The sequence below is a fragment of the Crassostrea angulata genome, chromosome 9 (genome assembly GCF_025612915.1).
Source record: "Crassostrea angulata isolate pt1a10 chromosome 9, ASM2561291v2, whole genome shotgun sequence".
NCBI classification, from domain to species: Eukaryota; Metazoa; Mollusca; class Bivalvia; order Ostreida; family Ostreidae; genus Magallana; species Magallana angulata.
Window position 1 is genome coordinate 22,108,011 of NC_069119.1, and position 21,831 is coordinate 22,129,841.

General features: G+C 33.7%; 2 protein-coding genes across 3 annotated transcripts in view; one reads left to right on the top strand and one right to left on the bottom strand.

Moving 5' to 3' along the window:
* Nucleotides 1–20,852, bottom strand: LOC128163233 (BRCA1-associated RING domain protein 1-like). Of its 2 annotated transcripts, none has more exons than XM_052826778.1 (13): nucleotides 20,718–20,852; nucleotides 11,348–11,404; nucleotides 10,839–10,996; nucleotides 10,171–10,362; nucleotides 9,853–10,078; nucleotides 9,277–9,496; nucleotides 9,086–9,166; nucleotides 7,784–7,956; nucleotides 2,756–2,861; nucleotides 2,538–2,664; nucleotides 2,088–2,189; nucleotides 785–906; nucleotides 1–461 (listed from the first exon to the last, which is right to left on the bottom strand). In XM_052826778.1, exons 1-13 carry the CDS (start codon nucleotides 20,726–20,728, stop codon nucleotides 132–134), a joined length of 1,905 nt encoding a protein of 634 aa, XP_052682738.1. In that variant the 5' UTR covers nucleotides 20,729–20,852; the 3' UTR covers nucleotides 1–131. The 2 variants fall into 2 exon arrangements, with proteins under 2 accessions (XP_052682738.1, XP_052682736.1); XM_052826776.1 differs by lacking the exon at nucleotides 20,718–20,852 and adding an exon at nucleotides 18,442–18,701.
* LOC128163232 (E3 ubiquitin-protein ligase HECW2-like) overlaps nucleotides 18,792–21,831 on the top strand; it is a 26,208-nt gene continuing 23,168 nt past the window's right edge. The window contains exons 1-4 of the mRNA XM_052826774.1: nucleotides 18,792–18,948; nucleotides 19,890–20,299; nucleotides 20,747–20,857; nucleotides 21,189–21,286. Coding sequence (XP_052682734.1) covers nucleotides 20,017–20,299; nucleotides 20,747–20,857; nucleotides 21,189–21,286 — 492 coding nt within the window. The 5' untranslated portion in view covers nucleotides 18,792–18,948; nucleotides 19,890–20,016. The remainder of the gene's footprint in view (nucleotides 18,949–19,889; nucleotides 20,300–20,746; nucleotides 20,858–21,188; nucleotides 21,287–21,831) is intronic.

The window sequence follows — 21,831 nt, forward strand, 5'->3', positions numbered from 1 at the left end:
TCATAGTGTACATCTTTTATTGATAGAATAATCCAATCTCACAGACGAGCGACACTTAATTAAAAATGTACCAGTACATTGCATTACAATCACATTCCATAACTAAGCTGCACAATAACAATGACAACAAATCAACAATCGGAGCCAACATTGATCAATCTGAACTGACTGATACAGTCCATTATCCATGCAGCCCTCACTGTACACAAAGCACTTGTTGTAATGGGCTGGAATGTGGCCCTGTTGTCATGGACAATGTATATACAGCAAGTCTCGGAGCCTGCGGGGGCGTGGTAGGGTGTGGTCAGCTGTGTCTCGGGGATGTGACCAGGTTTGGGTTCACGCTGGATTACTTGTCCCCCGCCTAACTTCACCAGGCTGACCAGATCCTCTCTATCTGGAGTGGGGTATTCAAAGTGTCCATAGAAGTAAAATTGGCACCCATCAAATAACCCAGGAAGCTGTTTGTAAAGTAAAAAGTTATCTTGAAACATCATATAACTATAGAAAGACAAACTAAGAGAATATGAAAATGATTGAAGTCAATGACAGAGACATACAAGTAAGCCAGAGAGTGTTTCGTTTTGTACAGGATCAAAACCCTTAGTGTATTGTAATATGGAAATAAAATAATACTAAAATTTCGATGCTATCAGGCTGTCTCGAAAGTATATTTTGCTACCTCTTGTCTATAGCAGTAAAATAGATGTAAATCTAGTGATGCATTAATTCATTGAGCATTATTCTATCTTATTTAACTGATTGGTTGATTGTAATTACTCACCTGTTTCTGTCTGTTGATCCGCCCTTTTTGAGCTGCTCCAGATTGAGGGTCGGTACTGGTGCCTGGAATCTCAAACGCCTCCTCCACCAGCTTTGATCCATATTCAAGACTCATTTCTACCCCTTCAACATGTAAACAACACATCAAAATACAATAAACCAACTTTTATGTGAGTGGAAATTCTAACGAGGTTCACAAGAGCCTCGTCACAAATATTTCTCGCTGTGAACCAGTCCTTTTCGTATAGCTGTTTTTAGAACAAGGGTCCGGAATGATTAAGTCGCAAAAATTAGTGGTTGCGAACTAGTTTATTCCCAGTAAATCGCGAAATAAAGTCTACAGGAATAAAAGTTGACTTACAGTATTGCATCTTTCTTATGGGCATGGTCACAATTTTGGTCAAATTTTATTTTTCTGTTTTTATTATGTACAATGCTTTAGGAATGCATTTCTTAGACTAATGATAAAATGAAATTTAAGAGTCAGTCGTGCAGTTATAAGCAAAATACAGAGCTATCAATTCTTTGTCATGTAGACAATGCTTATGCCCTGTTTTTGTTTATAATATAGATTCTAAATAGCAATAAAAATCATTTTCAAGCTGATTTTTCCATCTTCTAATTCGTTTTAAGCATAAATAAAAAGTTCCTAACATTTCACACATTCAATTAAGGTCTTAAACTAAAATTTTACTTCAACATTCAAAATGTAAACAAGTGAAAAGCTGTCAATGTGACAGCAAACCAGGTTTTCTTTTATGTAAACTGTATCCATAATCCATGTCAACCCTTATCCAGTGAAATGGAGTACCCTACATGTACAATGTATATGCAACATTTTGCCAAAATGTACAATGAGGGTACCCTTTTGGCAGCCGCCCGCCCGCCATTTTCACCATTTCAATAACCGGATTTCTCCGTTGGAAAACCCGGTTAACAAAAGCTTTGTTTACTTAGCAAAGAATTGCTTTTTTTAATGCAAGCCCTGTAACTTGCTTATAACTCAATAAATGACACTCCAATTTTAGTTGCTTATTTGAAATGCCTTACTAAAGCATTGTAAACATTTAAATTGGAAAAAAATAAATTTGACCAAAATCATGACCATGCCCCTTTAAGATCTCAACAGTTAAACTTGTACTTGATAAAGGTCGCAGAAATTATAACTATACAGAACAATATTTTAAAAACGGGCACTATACATGTATCCAGGTACTTTATAAAGATTAAAATCATGTGGCTGGTGGTTGAAAAGTGTCTTCACAGAGATAGAGAATTACTCAAAGGGGAGTAAAGATACCTACATTCCATGTTGACTATCCATCGGCCAGAGAGTACACCTTGTAAGTACTTGATAGTGCGGGGACACAGGCCCTCATTGTTACAGCCACTCACTACATGGGTCACTGGCAGAGAGATAGATACATGTAAATATATTTTCAGTCACGTTAACCTTTATTTTACACACATTTGTATACAGAAACTTTTGTTTTTATACCTTTATTGACATTTTTTTCTGAAGAATGAAAATTACCAACGAACATGATTCATTGCCAACCCCTCATTTTAGAACAAATGGCTTTAAAAACAATGGATGCTGCATTCAGTATTTGTTTTAAACCAATTAAAAAACTCACAATGTGAGTGATATTTAAGGAAATAAATGATGTATGAAAATCTTCAAATATTCTCACATAGTATACAATACATTTCCACAGGCCACAAAACACTTAAACACAATAACTGTTCCCTACCCTCTGGACAAAATCCCTCCACGACCCTGGCCTGTAGTTTGGAGGCACACCTCTGTAGAGTACTCCTCTGCTCCCGAGATAAGCCTGTACCAAGGAAACATGGACTCTGGTAAACAAGGGGATCAACCTACAACCAGATAGAGACGCTCAATACAGCAGTGTGCATGTACTACATGCATAAAAAGATAAAAATGTCAACAAAAAAGTCCATATCAAACCTGTAGTGTGAGGGGGGTGATCACACCTTGGACTTCAGTGTGTAAAACCTCCATTAAGTCAGAGTGACCACCAGCCAGGTCTAACGGGGAGAGGCCGTTAATATTTCTGTACAAAAAAGGCATAATACAATAAATTATCTGCGAGACAAAGCTCACTAGTGAAGGCATTATATACAACAAAATATGCCCCAGCTCTGATGTGAATATACAGAATAAGCCAAAGTCAACATTTATTGCAAATCAAAAGTACACGCTACGGCTGATGTTGCATTGTGTTGAGTGATGACACTTCCTAATCGATGTGTGTTTCAATTGCGATTCGGAACAAAAATTCTGATTGGCCCATTCATATTGACCCACCCATTTATCAAATGCATATTGAGAATATGATGTTAACATGTGGGGAGAAATGTTGGAAAAAGAAAACTTAACATAAAGTTGTATTTGCGCAAGTTTAAAATTACATATAGAATTATTTGAGAACAAACTGGACGATGTTTATGACGTGTAAATAATATTAGTGAAAACATAGGTAATCACAGATTACAAAGCTCACCGACACGAGACATGACCCTTATGAGACTTCACCTTTATGAGACCACCTTTATCATATTAAATGAAAATCATACTTCATGATCTTGGATATTCATGGATTCTGTTTTGACACAATATCATATATCATCTGTTAAAAAATTGTATGATAATCATATGTTCATATGTTAATTAATACAATAATATAAAATTAAATATTGCATCCTATCATATTTACAACATATATCATATAATACAATAAAATACCATAATAAACAATGATGAGATATGATATTGTAATGTATGATATGACATTGTATTGTGTTATACGTTATTGTATTTGATCACATTATACAATATCATAATATATAAAACAATACAGTATTATATTACAATATCATATTACACAATACATCATTACATTGAAACATATGATATTATATTGTATAATGTAGTATGATATTGTATGATAATGTATCATTTTTGAAACATAATATGATATTGTATCATATGATACAATATAATTTGATACAACATTGCATCATATCAAATGATACAATATTATGTGATAAAGTAAAATATATAATACAACATTATATTATACATATTGTATCATATGATACAATAATATATTTTACAATATCATACAATACATTTCATGTGATGTGATGATATATCATATTATGATACGATATTATATAATATTACAGTATCATATTATACAATTTCATGCGATATAATTCTAAATTACAGAAAGTAATATCATATTATACAATATCGTATGATACAATATTATAGAATATACAATATTATATCATAGGATACAATATTATATTTTGCAATTTCTTATGTAATAGTATCATGTGATAAAATAATAAATTAATAATAAAATATAATATTATACAATATTGTATCATAATATACAATACTATACATAACGATATCATGTTACAATATCATAACATAAAATATCAAAAAAATTGATACAATATCATATCGTATCATATAGTTTTTATAATATTACATATGATATTATATTGTATCATATTAAACAATATTGTTTTATACCATATAATACTATATCATAGGAATCATGTTATATCATTTATCAACGAACACATCTATCTATCGAGCAGGTTTGAGTGAGGTAGGAGATTTCTTTAGCATCCTTGATAATGGAGATCAGGCTCTGCATCTGAAGCAACCTCTGTCAGTGTTTCATTTATAATATAGTTAAATCAACTATGCAAGCTATCATCTATAAAACATGTGACCTGTTCCAAAAAAACTAAACCTCATCCAGCATCCGAAACCTATGGCTCAGATTCAGCATCCAAGCCTGTCATGTGCATCAGTATACATAAGACGCATCTCCATGCAAGTTTGGTGAAGTTCAGACCAGTAATAACTAAGATATCATCATCAGAGGGCACTAGCAATTAAAACCTTAACCTGCTCCAGCATCCGCAACCTATGGCTCAGATTCAACATCCATGCCTGTCAGGTGCATCTGTATCATAAGACACACCATCCATTCAAGTTTGGTGAAGTTAGGACCTGTAATAACTAAGATATATTTTTTACCATCCTTGATAATGGAGATCAAGCTCTGCATCTGTGATTCATTCATATTACAGTTTAATCAACTATGCAAGTTTGAAATAGTACTATTATCTAATAAACATGTGACCTGTTCCAAAAAACATAACCATATCCAGCATCTGAAACCTATGGCTCAGACTCAGCATTCAAGCCCGTCAGGTGCATCAGTATCATAAGATGCACCATCCATGGAAGTCTGGTGTAGTTAGGACAAGTAATAACTAAGATATAATCATCAGAGGGCACCTATTTCAAAAACTTTAACCAGCTCTAAAAACCTTAACCTCCTCCAGCATCCGAAACCTATGGCTCAGATTCAGCATTCAAGCCTGTCTGGTGCATCAGTTTCATAAGACGCACCATCCATGGAAGTCTGGTGAAGTTAGGACAAGTAGTAACTAAGATATAATCATCAGAGGGCACCTGCAACAAAAAATTTAACCAGCTCTAAAAACCTTAACCTCCTTCAGCATCTGTAACCTATAGCTCAGATTCAGCATCCAAGCCTGCCTGGTGCATCAGTATCATAAGACACACCATCAATGCAAGTTTGGTGAAGTACGGACGAGCAGTAACTTATAATATTGCTACCAAAGGGCACCTGCAACAAAAACTTTAACCTGCTCTAAAAACCTTAACCTCCTCCAGCATCCGAAACCTATAGCTCAGATTCAGCACTCAAGCCTGTTGGGTGCATCAGTATCATAAGACACACCATCCATGCAAGTTTGGTGAAGTACGGACCTGCAGTAACTTAGATATTGCTATCAAAGGGCACCTGCAACAAAAACTTTAACCTGGTCCAACAACCTTAACCTCCTCCAGCATCTGAAATTTAGGACTCAGATTCAACATCCAAGTCTTTCAAGTCCATAAGTAGGTCCAGATGCATCATCCATGCAAGTTTGGTGAAGATAGAACAAGTAATAGCTTAGATACAGGACCTGCAACAAAAACTTTAACCAGGTCCGGACGCCGACGCCGACACCGACGCCGACGCCGAGGGTACAGCATAAGCTCCCCCTGACTTCGTCTCGGTGAGCTAAAAAGGAAAAAGTTATCTAAACGCAAGGATTGGCGCATATAGATTAAAGTCACAGATTGTACTTCGCTTATCGAATAATGCTATTCAGTTTATTGTGAAGAAATTTGTCAGAAAATGTTAAGTGAACAAATAAATTTTATTTTACTGTTCATAATGTATCAAATGTGGAAAATTGCATGAGTTGGACAGAGTGTTTTTTTCCTCACAAAAAGCTTGTTGCAAATTGTAAATCCACAAAGAAATTCAAGTTGACATGCCGTTAAATCTATTAAAATCATTTTACACCTTTTTGTTTACAATAAATCTGTGCTGAAAATTTATAAACATTGTCACCATGCAGTTATGTAAAATGAAGAAGTGTGGTTTGATTATATTCATGTAAAACTGTAAAATGGTGACTCGATCTACACGTGAATTTCACAATCCGAGGTCGTTTAGCGTGTTTGAGAGAAAGTCAGCAGCAAGTAAAGCATCAACATCAGTAGTAAATATTATATTGTCTGAAGAATATTGAGGAACTGTAATAAAATGAATGTTTCAACAGACCGAGTCAGTTACAAAACAAAGTTAACCACAGATCAGTTCAAATTTGAACATCTTTACATGCCGTAAATATCAAGTTTTGTGTATGTTTTGAAAACACTTGTAGAAGTGTGTCTTTGATCTTTTCAAGTTCAATTGAAATGCAATTTATGTAATATTTATTGTCAGTATCTGTTGTGAATTCTTTGGAATAAGCTAAAACAAGATAAATACTGCCTAATCTTAAAATAATGCATTAAAAATTATTTAATTTATCGATGAAGCATTATACTGACGAATGAACTAGGGATCGAACCTGTTTAAACAGTGTGGTTTTGATAATTGTTTACACCATAAAAAACAAGAAGTGATTATTGTGAGAACTCTTCATCAATTATTGCATTGATTTAGTTTTTGCACTTCTGATACAAAGTTTAAATACACATTTGGCAGTTGGTGCATAAATTATCAATATGACGTTAGCAGGTAAGAGTGGGCGGGTACTAAAACGGCCAATGAAAATGCTTGTTTTACTGCAACTCGTGAACCCAATAGTGTTGTCACTCAACACATCAGTATATCGCTCGCAAAATCCGTGTAATTTTTGTTTTAATTTGAAGATTATTACGTAAACAATCAAACATCACATTTTTTTAAACTGATTTCTACATAATGCTGAATTTTTTAAAGAAATTAATTGCAATCCTTTATTTAATGTATTTTAACATTGTAAGGCCATTTAAACTTGCCAATATGAAACCTGTCTCATTTACAGTGCATTTTGATACAATTTTTTAACCATGAATAAGTACAGTTTAGCAACATACAACGTCTTTAACTTTGGAAATAATGGTTCAAACTCACTGAAAATTGGTACATTTTTAATTCAATATATATTCTATTAAAATCTGCAAAGAAATGTTTTCTTAGCCAGGTAAAAAATTATGAATTGCAGTCTCTGTCAAGTGTACCCCCTCTCCTTCAGAACTTGGGTATAACAGTCAAAAAAGTCTTAAACTACCAAATATCATAATTCATAATCTAATTAAACTCTAACATTAATTTTTTTTCATACGCTGTAAAGTGTACAGTGTATATACATGTATATGAAAAAATATATTTTTTAAAAAGTAAAATATTGCTCACATTACTATTAATCTGAGAAAGTTTTCAGATGATTATCTAAATCACTTTTAATTTTTTTTCATTAAAATATGATATGATTTTTAAAAAGAAGGAAAAGAACTTCGACCATCCCACAAAACAAAATTGGACTACGAACCAAGTTATAATTTTTGTTGTAATTGTACATGTAGCTTATGTGTAACCTTGTGTTTATAGATGCTCCGTGTCTGACCAGCAGAGTCACACAGTCTGTCTTCAGATGTCGGACAGCGTCATGTAGTGGAGTCTCATTCTCTGTACCTGGAACGTCTACCAATGCTCCAGCACTTAAAAGTCTCGCAGCTATCTCTGCATGGCCATGTTGACAAGCTTCATGCTATAGTTTAAATTCATAATAAATTCAAAAGCAAACAAGAGATGTTTGTGAAACACTTATGCCCTCTCCTTGGAAACATCCACAATGAAAATGAACGTAAACTGCAAATAACTGGAATTTTTATAAGTCCAATGGGCATACCTCTGTCTAAAATTGCACAATCGTACCCAATATCGAACTTTACCTAGATATTATCATAATTAATCTGTATACCAAATTTCATTTCAATATGTGTATATATATATAAACTTCTGCGAAGAAAATGAACAAACACTGCAAATAAATATAATGTTTCTACGTCCAAAGGGGCATAACTCTGTCGAAAATTGCTCTATCATATGTTCATCCTCTGCAAAAAAAAATGAGCAGAAACTGCAAATAACTGGTGTTTGCAAAGAGGCATAACTGTCGAAAATTGCTCGATCATACCAAAAATCAAACTTGACCTAGAAATTATTTGGATAAACCTGTATACCAAATTTCATCTTAATATGTGCATCCTCTGCGAAGAAAATAAACGTAAACTGCAAATAACTGGAGTTTTTCTATGTCCAAAAATCTCTGTCTCTGTCAAAAATTGCTCGATCGTACCCAATATCAAGTTTGACCTAGATGTTATCATGATAAACCTATATACCAAATTTCATTTCAATACGTTCATCCTCTGCGAAGAAAATGAGCGGAAACTGCAAATAACTAGAATTTTCCTATGTCCAAGGGCCATAACTCTGTCGAAAATTGCTCGATCATACCCAACATCGAACTAGACCTAGATATTATCAAGATAAATCTGTATACTAAATTTCATTTCAATATGTTCATCCTCTGCGAAGAAAATGAATGGAAACTGTTGGTGGACCGATGGACGGACAGACAGCAGCAAAGCAATATACCCTCCCTTCTTCGAAGAGGGACATAAAAATAATTACTAGTATATAAATTTTTTAATCACCATCTTTTCCTATGGCACTTGCAAGTGCCATAGGAAAAGATGGTGATTAAAAAATTTATATACTAGTTGATTATCATTTGTAGGAAACAGATAAATCTTCTTATTTTTAACTTTTGAAATAGCATGCAATAGACATGTTAGGGCTCAATTTCACTTTTAGACAAAATATTTAATTACCAGAGGTGTCCATCCTGCGTGGTCTCGAGTGTTTGGATTTGCTCCAGAAGATAGCAGTCTTTCCACTCGCTGCAAATCCCCCTAAAAAATAAACAAATTAACCAAACATACACTTAGGTACAGAGCCATCAAATAACTAACAAGGTAATGACTAATGTGCAATTTAAAAATATTCAACAATAGAGTGGTACCTTTATACATGCCACTTGAAGACTTGTTTCCCCCTTGGCATTTTTCTTGTCAATGTTGTGAGGGCTTCCTTGCCAAACATTATTGAAAGACAAGTTCAAATGACTAGGACTACCTAGTTGAAAAGGGGTGGTGCTTGAGCACTTTCTGGAAGATGGAGATGACATGTGAGTATTCTCTTTCCCAAGACTCCTTTTTAAACTTCTTTTGATTGTTTTCTTTCTGAAATTTCAAATTCAAAAAGCCCATTAATTCCACAAAATTATCAACAATCACACATCATTCAAATTAATAATCGTATCCTTCTGTGTAAAAGTTTTCATTACTGTAGATTTCTAATTAAATGAGAGGAATTAATATCTGTGTAAAATCACAAGAAGTACTCCTACCTGATTTAAAACTCTCGCTATTATGTTTCTGACCATTGTGTACTACATAATATCATAATTTAAGTTTGGCGTTCATAATTTATTATTTTCACGATTTGCAAAATGGAGGAAATTGCTAAATTCTGTCCTCACTTTAAGTAGTCTTCAATATTGGTACCTTACATTACAAAAATATTAACTTGGAAGCACCTGGTGATAAACTGGATATTTTGCTTGGCCCCATTGATTTTTCTAGCTGCTGTCCTACAGTTCTGTATAATATTCTCATTGCTTTTGTTTACAGGTTTTGACTCTGTCCCTTGACAATTGCCAGATAAGGAAGAATTGTCTCCAGTGAATAAAAGGTTGATGGCCAGTTCCTCACCAGTTTCTGGAACATGTCTTGCATGTAGATTGCTTGCTTCTTCAAGTTGTTCTACAATAAGTCAATAAGTTTGCATAATATTTATGCAAGTCTTCACACTATATACTATGATTCAATTGTAATTTCATCTGATGTTCTGTTACCTCTCTTGGCAGGGGAATCTGTATGGTTGGACAGTTTGATGGGACTGTCTGGACCGAAAAGTTCTGGACTGCCTGCAGCATCATTCAGATTATATTGAAATTCACTGGAAATGTTTGTACTTGTGTTGTTGCTTGAATTTGAGTGATCTGTATGAAAGTCACAATTAGTCGTCTCTCCTGCCTTGGCGATTCCTACATTGATACAAAATAATATCATCTTTGGTAGCCCAAGGGTCCTATAACACTTATTTTCATCTACCCATCAAGGCCAACAAAATATTAAAAATGTCAAAATATCCATACCCAATCATTTTTACAGTACAGGTCTTTAACTTTTTCTTTTCTTTCTATAAACTCTTTAATTTATTGTTAGTTTAGAAAAAAAATAATGTAACTTTCCTAGCTGTTTTACTTCTTCATGAATGTTTACTTTCTTCTCAACACACAAATAATAGCTATCATATCATGACAAATATTATTTTCAAATACTGTCTACATGGCCAAAATAAATAGACTTAAAACTTCATAGTGGCTTATTTCTATGTGAATTAACATATTATTGCTTCTTTTTACCCATAACTAAAAAAAAAAAAAAACAACTGAAATCTTTATATACACAATATGACATTGAAATTACCGATATATCTTAATTTTAAAAAAAAAAGAACCTGATTCCTGGACCAAGAAGTTCTCTTGGAGGATGCGATTCATTATTTTGAACTGTTCCACAATATTGGACACCAGTCTGTGCATACGAGCATCCTTCACGTGTACAGGTATCCCACAAATAACACAGCACTGACCCAGCAGGTTATCACAGCATTGTCTGCAACAGATGTAACAAGGTGGGAAATATCCTTTTCCTTTACTCTAACAAGCTTATATTTTACTACCGTAGTTCATTTACAGTGGTATTATTTTTCAAGAGTTTGACAAAAAAGATATGTTTTATGTATAAAAACTATATAAAGCTATATGTTTAACATGTTTAAATTTTGGATCAACATAATTTTAATAACTTTAGTTTCTATTGAATTCTAAGAACAATTATTACTGTAATTGTCCTGCATGAATTCATGTATCCCTGAAACTATCATTTTGATTAACTTCACAATGATCCCGAAAATTATTGTGACAGGTAATATAATTCAAACTATGATAATTTTCTCAATTTTACCTGCAGTAAAGGTGTTCACAGTCTCCCAGCACCCATGGCATATCTGGTATACAGTTACTACAAAGAAAAAAATAATAAAAGAATAATAAAAAAAAAAATTACAAACTTATGATGATAAAACCGAATAGAATTGACAGACAGTCCCTTTTTTCCAACTTTTTTTCTACTGCATATGATTGTCACTCAGATTCAATTGGCAGCACTAGATAGCATAAGTTGGTAGAGCACCTACATGTAGACCTTAACTGGAGATTCAGCACGTTCAGGGAGGTCTAGGTTCAAACCAGGAGTTCTCAGTTCATCATTATACAGACACTGAAACGTGCTACTACACCTCTAAAACGAACCGTACCGTTCCGTGCAAGAAACGAACCGTACCGTTCACAAAGCGAAACGTACCGTTCACAAAGCATACCGTACCGTTCACAAAACGAACCGTACCGTTCACAAAGCGAACCGTACCGTTCACAAAGCGAACCGTACCGTTCACAAAGCGTGCAAGATAATTTATGCAAGACCCGCCTCCAGACAGACAAAAAAGCGTACCATACCGTGCAATAAGCGTGCAACTTCCATATACGGCTTATTGACGTAATGTCTTTCGATGAATACGGATGAAGATTATCGCTGACCAGATAAGTTCAATATTTTGCTAGATTTTTTATACGGGTTTAGATAACACATACTAAGATTTAAAACTGTTATTCTTATTAAAACAGTCACAAAAATATTGCTTTCTTAGACCGTAATCATTTCTTTGTTTTTCGACAAAACTTGCATCGCCGATTTCTTAAACATTGTAAACAAATAACGTTCACACAATTCGTGGTTATACTACTTTGATTATTTTAATGAAATGTTTGAAACATTGGGTACATACTGGACTTTACATAGCTTTAAGTGATTCTCAGGAGAGAGAGAGAGAGAGAGAGAGAGAGAGAGAGAGAGAGAGAGAGAGAGAATCTCGTTACCCGAAACGTAAAAAAAGTAGCGTACGTTTAGAAATATATATATAGACTATGGCTAAACAAGGGTTGAAATATATATAATTTTATATCCTTTATAAATTAAAAAAAAAATGTCGACTTAAGTTACGCAGACCCAGAAAATGTAAATGACAACCACATATTACCGGTGACTCGAGTGATTTGTTCTTGAGCTATTTATGTACCAATAAATAAACAAAATTCACTCATACATGTATGATGAATTGTAAATAAATACATGTACAAAATCTTACTAAAATAAATGCAAGCATTGAACGGAAAGAAGTACACGCATTCCATTAAATTACTTTCAACTTTATTTCCCGCATAGCTGGTAATGGCGTCGTGATTTCACATGAAAAAAAATCACTCGTGCGAAACACGTGTACAGAAGCTGATCTTTGGTTTTATACACAACAGGTGTTATTGTCTTTCTTTGGTTTTTAGCAGTTATTGTACTTTACAACTAACTCTGTATATCTGGACGCTTAAACAGGTGTACACGAGATGCCGGTATTCACACCTTTCCACGGACACCTGTTAGGTTACTCATCACAATCTGTCGTGTGTATAGTCTGAATATATCTTACTTCTACTTTGTTAGTTTCATGGCTTCTCTTAATCTCTAAAAAACAAAAGAACTGTCTGTAGAAATGGACACAAACAACTACACGTACATGTAAGACTATCGGCGCGTTGATCCGTGGAACAATTCAGCGACTCAAAACATGCAGGATTTTCACATATTAACTTGCGATAAAAATATCATTTACCGGGTACATTAATGTACCAAAAAATGATTAATTACATCATAAATAGTTGAATGAGATAACAAGTACATGTAAGCACAAACACGGCTCTTTTAAAATTTATTTTCAATCATATATGTGTGATGTGAAATAGCGTCGAAATTTTAACCGTCGAGATCAATCTATATGTACACGTCCACTGTACAAACGTTTAGTCACTGTGTTGAAATCGTTGTGAAAACCATGAATCTAAAATAAATGAATTCAATTCATACAAATAAAAATCTAATAATTCCAAACGGTTTGCACACAATCATATGCACCCTCAGAGAGAGAGAGAGAGAGAGAGAGAGAGAGAGAGAGAGAGAGAGAGAGAGAGAGAACTTGTGTGTTGATTATAATACTTAAATTAAAGTTTTATCACTGAACTTGTGTGTTGATTATAATACTTAAATTAAAGTTTTATCACTGAACTTTATTATTTCGCTTTAGGTTTCTATAGTTGGTCATTTGAGCGGGATTTTATCTCAGGACTCCACGTGCTTTGACTGTCAATCAGTTTAAGTATAACAGTACAGATCACGCCATGCACCCCGTGCTACTTGACTCCTACTATATGGCTAGAAGAAAATTATCGAATGAAACATTTTTGTTTTATGTTTTCTTAAATCCCGATTGAAAAGAGTGTTCCTATTTTAAATTATTCAACAATATTTTCTCTCCGATTTCATGATTATAATTCATGTACTGGCGATCAGAGTCGTTTTCCCTTGCTGTCGTATTATTTTTGTTACTCGATAAATTCTTATATATTTATCACTCTTAACATTTATTTGTTGATTACCGGGTATTTTTTCGTGTCCTGTTTACAACAAGTATGTGTGTAAAAAGGTAAATAAAATATAAACAGGTTAGTCAGCATTTGTAAAACGTCAGCTAAATCGCATGCATAGAGTGAAGAGCGGACACTTGTTCAACAGAATGATAAATATCGCCATTATATAAATAAAAGTTATTGACTTGTTGTGTATATCCAGTTGTGTACATATCGTATGAAATATGTTACATGAACATGCATAGTTTAACGGAAAAACAAAAACTTTAGTCATATTTTGACTACTAGTATACACACGATCTTAGTTCAGATAAGAGAGGCGATAACGGGTTAGATGTAGGTGTGATCTATGTATACAGACAAGTGCAGAAAATCATAGGATCAATATTTAAATGAATAAAAATTCGTGTCAAAAAACTACATAACAGTTGATTTCAAGATTTCTTATTTGAAAATCATTGTTTATCTTATTATTAATTTTACATCGTCTATTCACTAGGGCAATCGGCGATCGGCAATAGTACTACAGTAGTACGCAATAAAGAATGATCATACGAATTATGAATAATTATAACAACTAGCCGAGAATCAAGACAACGATAAAGGAAAATAAAAAAATATCGGAATAAAGTCGGGGCATAGAAATAAAAACTTTAGATGCTTTGTAAAATTATCGACAGCTCACTGAGTTAACAAAAATATATCGGATTAAAGTCAAACAGTTCTTTTAATCTATCTTATTGATTACATTAATCTAAATTAGATACTAAAAATAACAGACTCATCAAAATCAAAATTACCCCTGCTTCCCGGTTGTCAATGAGTACACGGTTCACGCAACGTATCAAAAACAGGGGAATGGATGGACGTTCTGATTTTAAATAGATCGATTGAAATAATTTTATAATATATCATATAAAAAAAGAAAAATTCTTGTCATAATTACCACCTTCCTGAAGTAGATCGGGCAAAAACTAAACAGAATTATATCGAGAAAAATCAAAGCGTTCAGGCCACGCCTACCTCATTAACAAAGCGCGCAAACCGTTCACAAAGCGTGCAGCTATTTTTAGCAAAGCGTACCGTGCAAGAAGCGAACCGTTCCGTTCACAAAGCGTACCGTACCGTTCACAAAGCGAACCGTACCGTTCACAAAACGAACCGTACCGTTCACAAAGCGAACCGTACCGTTCAAAAAGCGTAACGAACCGAACCGTGCAACTGGTGTAGTAGCACGTTTCAGGGTCTGTATCTCCTATCCCATTTACACAACAATGAAGGAATTACTGTTTGCCAAGTGCTTAATGAAACAACCTTTTACACATGATAGTAGCAGGAAGAAACATGGCGACACACTTTATTTACTAATAAAACAAATTGTGCTGACAGTGCATGAGCTCTGAATTTTGCTATTATATTTGATTGAAATACCTTACATAGGAATTCATGATTGTAAACACTGGAATAAAGATTTGAAAGTTCTAATGTTTTAGCCCAAATCAATTCTTTATTCATAATCTTTAGAAATTATAGATAATATAAATCATCTTTAGGTCATTGCAATAATTAGCAGGTACATGTATATTTTACAAATTCATTAACAATTATTTTTTCACTCTTGATAGTAAGCAAAGACTAAAGCTGTGTGGTACATGATGAATCTGAGGTAACCTGCAAGTACCCATTACTGCCAAAGAATGCACAAGTTTTCTCTATTACTCTCTTCATGTACGCTGTCATGTAAAAATTTCTAGGCAAATCTCTGCACTGTTCATTTATTTAATTTGAGGAATATATTTTATTTTATTCTCATCAATATCGACTTACTTCTGGCTAAAATTAAACCCTGTCCATGACCTTCGATTTACAGGAAGTTCGAGTACCCATTATTGCCGCTCATATCTTTTCGTTATTTTCCAGTAATTCATCAGTAAAAAGGTCAAAATTTTAAAAGAATCTAACAATATAAGATAAAATGTAATAATAAAACATAAAAAATCATATCATAAACGCAATTCAATCATATTATAAGCAATATTCTTTTCGATGTCCCTGCGGCCACATGCACACAAATGGAGGAACATGTGCTTCATGTGTCTCAGGACAAATGATTAAAAATTAAATAAATGCATTGTTTATTTATCAAAAAGCCTTTTAAAAATAAGTTTTAGTGTGTCCAGTAAACGAAATAATGTGTGTGAAAGTTAATAGCAACGCTTCTGATTTACACCACAGGTGCATGTGGATAAATCTTTGATCCGCCTCAGGTTGGAAACAAAATGGCATCTTAAAAGCAAGCAGACGCTCGTTTTCTTTCTTATATATTGTGTAGTAGAAATGATATCTTGCTTATTTTTGTCAAATATCATAATACGGAGGTAAATATTCTTCGAATTTGGACCTAAACAAAAAATGTCCTGTCATCAAAGTGGATTACAAGTCAAACATTTAGTGGCATGTGTCATCGCACGGATACAAATGTGATACGTTTCCATGGGCTTACCTTTGTTAAGGTGAGTTCCAAGATGTTTGAAGTAAATTTTCTCCAATCCCATCTCTTATAGTGTCTTAAAAATTCTATTATTTATTTATTTTGGTTTGTAGCTAAAAACAGCAAATAGATAGTGGAAATCTTGCTGTTTTATTACAATCCGCAATAATGGGCACTCGGCAACAATGGGTACTCGCACATTATTTAAACAATAAAATGCTTTCTTTGGTGATTCATTCGGGATATGAAGGTAGCGACATTGCAGAAAAAATACATAACCAGTGTTAGCGGGTTATGTAAATTTTTTCTGCAATAATCGCTACCTTCATAACCCGCATGAATCATTAAAGAAAGCATTTTGTTGTTTATATTAACATCTTATTATTAACTAATTATTAAATTGAGCGTAAAAAGTAAAAATTAACTAAATTACTGTAAATGTACATAAGTATATGTTAGCTAAAAGAAACAACCAAATCGTCTCTTGTGAAACTTTGAATCTGACATCATCATGGTTATTTCGTGCAGTCCGTGATTTTTCTTAGGTAGTTGTAGGTTTCAACCAATCATAAACTGGGCGTGTCAATTTCTGTCCTGTCACTTTTTTGTCAGTTTCAGCCGCTGTAGATTTCGACCAATCAATAAACGGGTCGTGTAGATTTCAGTCTGGCTGTTTCTATAGAGCTATCAGTGATTGGGAAGGACCTGCGCCACGCGCCATAGTCGCAATTAAGAGAAAAATGGCGCATTTAATCAATTACTCTACGCGCCGAAGTGCGCATTCAAATTTCTCATTGGTTATAAAAGTTTTAGCGATGTCCGCTGGAAATTTAGTCTGTACGACTTAGCTAATCGTCTTTTAATACATTTGTTTGGTAAATCAGAAATAAACAACCAATAAAAACGTTTCCACTCTTTTATGCGTGGTAGATTCCAGAATTTCCTCCGAAAGAGAAGTTGAAGTCGCCCAGTATCTGAGTTCTCAATTATGTAAACTAACCCCAAATGCAGTAAAATGATGATTATCTAATTGAAAAGACGTTTTCACAGCCTCAATTAATCCCTGTTGTGATTATTAAAACTCACGACTGTCTTACCATGCTTATCGTTAATGTAGGGGTTATAAATACGGGTGATGCAACCACACTGCATTGAAAATTACAACCGATGTTTATTTATTTAAGTGTCGATACTACAATTAGTTGTAACTTGTAATTATTTAATAACTCGCAAAATTAATGTTTAAATAATAAGAAAAACCGTTCCCTACAGTTATCTTCAAAGTTTGAAAGATTCTCTACATACTGGTAATAATTTGGTCAAAGGGTTTGACTAATACCTCCAAAAAACACAGAAGTACAGAGACTGATTTTATTTATCATTAAGCAAACACCATAACAAAAATTGCATCAGTGAAATGTATAAACACATCAAATAAATGAAATTTAACCAGTTGGTTAAGTTTTTAAATTTTATAGAAGTTGTTTTGCTCTAAGTTGGTCCTTGATAATTTCAATTTTACAAAATGGCCCCAATGAATAAATAGATGGCCCTTTTAAATTATGAAAATGGCCCATTAAAATTAATAACTGTGGGGCCATAGTCCCATTGACATTTTTGGCCATCCCAATAACTGAGCTATATATGAATTAACTATAAGTTTCCGTAAGAAATAGAGGGAATAATACTTGGTAGATGTAAATTTATCATGGTACATGTATTCCTACAAAATGTCCTACTATAATACTATAGCTCTCAGGCTAGTAGTTAATCCTTTAACTCTAATGAAAGAGTGCTGGATTTGTATTATGTTGTATGCCAGAGGGACCCAGCTTTAGACCCTAGCAGAGGCAATGTTTGTCTGGTTATAGCTGTTTATTAGCTACCACCCGGGTACTACCATATCGATATATATGCCACTTAATTAGAGCAATCGCTACTTCCTATATAGTTACTGTTCAATTGTTTATCTTTAATTATAGTTGATAAATAATGTTTTGTTGCTTTTTTTTACTATATATGCATATACATACCACACACTGCAATGTAAATGTTTTTCTAATTCCCCCAGTCTCTGATGGAAAAGTTGTATATTCATGTTGTCCACAATCGGATAATGACAGTCGTGTTGCAACTTTACGCGCGGTTTTGAACAACGTACTGTATATTAGTTGGAATCAATTTTGGTTCATCTTTCCGGAATAAATAGATTATATGGGTTTTGCCTCGAGACGTATTTAATTATTATTTTACAAGACTAAGATTGTGGAGCGCTGTGGTATTCACCTGATATGTGATAATCACAGAGTATAGTTTTATCATTATTTCTATGAAAACGTGTTTTGAGATGGTCCACACTATAGACATGCCGCCATTATTATTTTATCCCAAAATGCTTAGTTCAATATGTCAACAACAGGAAAAGGATCTTAGCTAACGGATGAATTTGTATTTTATAAAGATCAACTGTAGTGTGTTGTTTATATTTTTGAAACGGGAAAGTCTGAAAATAAAATGTTAAACTTCAATGAAACGTAGAGGTATGTATATAATTTTAGAAATAGCTCATATTTATATTGAAGCACCTGCTGAACCCTTCCCCTCCTCTGAAGATTTTATACAGTACCTCTGGATATCAAAACGAAGTAAAATCTCACACATAATATAGTTAACTAAAATACAGCGTGGATTTGATGCAACACATTGCATGTTCATATAGTGACAGAAGACTAAATTCTGCAAGTGGAAGCTCCTCAAATTTATGAATGAAATGCCATGTAGGCTTTAAGAAACTCTGCCATGTACATAATGTATTGATGTAAACAACATGTGCACCGAAATCATCATATTTGATTTTATATGTTCATGCAGGTTTTTATGAAGAGGTGAAACATTTTGATTTTTCAGATTCGCTTTCATTTTTATGTGAACAAAATACATTCACCCGCGGTATCTTTGCAGACTTCCAAACATAGACTACTGCTGTGCGACCAGTTCTCGCCAAGTATCATTTCTCGCCAGTGCATCGTTACATCATTTTTCGTAGGCATATATAATTTTATGTGTTGACAAAATGACTGACAAGAAATGGTTGTACTAGATAGTCTGAAATATCAGATGTTTATCTGGCCTTATTAATGATTTTGATACTTTTTCCTGGCAACTAAATTATCAAAATCGTTCAAAAGGTCAGAAGAATGTAAGATATTTTGGAGTAATGGTTGAATACACATAGTGTATTTATATTTATTTATGGTAACATTGGTAATGGATAATGGTATTAAGACTGTCTAGTAAACAAAGTTTTCTAGCACTGCAGAAATATTCAGTATAAATTGTGAGGAGTACTTTGGTAAAGTTTTTAAGAGTAAAAAATTCTTTGTAAGTTTTAATTGTTACATAAAAAATGATACAAATGTAAAAAGATTATGTAAAGAACATATATAATGTTGAAAAATTATTTACTATCTCTTTTCTCTAGAATTTGAGGACAACATCAAATTTTGGACATGGGTTGATAGTGTTGCAGAGAGATGAATGGACTTTCCCCTCAAATTGAAGAGATAGAGAGAGTATTTCAATCTGATTGATAGAGGAGGTAGCTTGTAATGGCAGAGGCCAAGTCCTCCAAAGGTCCTCTGTTTGGAGCAGCGGACGATCTCTCCCTTCCCTCACCTCCCTCCCCACTCGCAAAGCAGTCATTTGAGTACAGACATGTGCGGGAACGAAGCAACAGTGAATCTGATCTGGCTGCAGAATCTCCGGGATTGCTTTCTTATCTTGCTGTGGATAAGAATATCCTTAACCTCAGTAAAATATGTAGTGTCAAGGTCAGCTGGGACATTAAGGAAGAGATTGGTGCAGACGATTGGATAGGACTTTACCAATCAGGTACGATTTTCATGGCATTTAAATGTGTGAGCAGCTTGCATAACAAGCCATGTAAACTAATGAGCAGGAAAAAGAAAAAGCTAGAGAGACATGCTTGATTGTCATTATTTGATCTGAGCATAATTTACAAATGGTCAGCAAAAATTTCAATGTGAGATGTCGAGGTATGTAAGCAAGAAACAGAGGTCCCTCATCTTGGTCGTGTAAATAAGGCTAGTGCCATGTTTTTGTTTACATTACATTTAAATATAGTTTGGTGAAATATGATGTAACAGTAATTGTTTCAATAAGCATGATAAGTTCATTTAATTATTTGAAAACAAAAACTTTGCCAAACTATATCATTCTACCTTGCAAAAGAGTAGTACTGAACCAGTGTGCACTTTAGTGAACATTGTAACACTACTTGATCACTTACATGTACTTCATGAATTGTTTTCTTCACAGGAGAGACAGATCCATCAAAGTTCCTGGACATGAAGAATCGGGGAGGAAATGGTGGACAGACAGGGGATCTCCAGTGGGATTTGTCTGACATCATGCACAATTTTACCACAGGTACGTGCTGGCTGTCAGTGCATCCTTAATGTTCTTCTGTACAATCATTCAAAAATTGGGTTCTGATATTTAAAAAAATATGACTAAAGAAGATATCATGATTATGATTCATACTTTCAAATTTATGTACAATACTTTCAGATATGAAATTATTCTTAGAATTTTCATTCTAATTCTGTATTGTTTTTAGTGATATTTTACATTACTTGTCATTGTTTATAAGGGGTACAAGTCTGTTTTATAATTATAATAAATTTGACTTGGATGAGAAAAAATTTGCTATGGTTAATGACAAAAGAGAACTTGCAATGCCTCTTGTTTGTGTCTGCAGATGAAACCAAGATTTGCTTCAAGTACTACTTGGGCAGTAACCAGGACCTTGTGGCCACCAGCCCATCGGTTAAAGTTGTGAAACCAGCTACCCCCAAGGTAGGTTAGGCCTCCATGCTGTCTCTAAAGTGTCACCCTGTACAGAGAGCATTCATCAAAACAGTCTTACTACTTTGTATTTTTGAATACAAAGAAATTCTGTTACAGTGAAGTCAAGGGGACTTTAGCTTGTAGATTTATTTTGCTTTATCCATATTGTTTTATAGGCATAAATTGTAATATGAGTATGGTTCATTTGAAATTGTATAAGTACCTGTATTACAAATTTGCAATGTACATGTTTTCTTTCTTATTAGTACTGAACATACATGTAGATATACAGTTTAATAAGGATAATTGAATTTTTAGATACTAAAATGTCCGTCTGATTAAAACCATCCCCCTTCTCTGTACATGTGTAAGAAGAAGGGGGAAGGTTTTAATCACGCTGGTTAAATGGATACCAGTTAGACAAAAATGTAGAGTTACTAAAACTGCAGATAAAAAAGAAACTGATAAAAAAAAAACGAAAGTTATACAAGTGGTGTTCTTAATCTTTAATGAACTTAAATTTTTTTATTGATTAAGAGTTGGTTTGGATATAT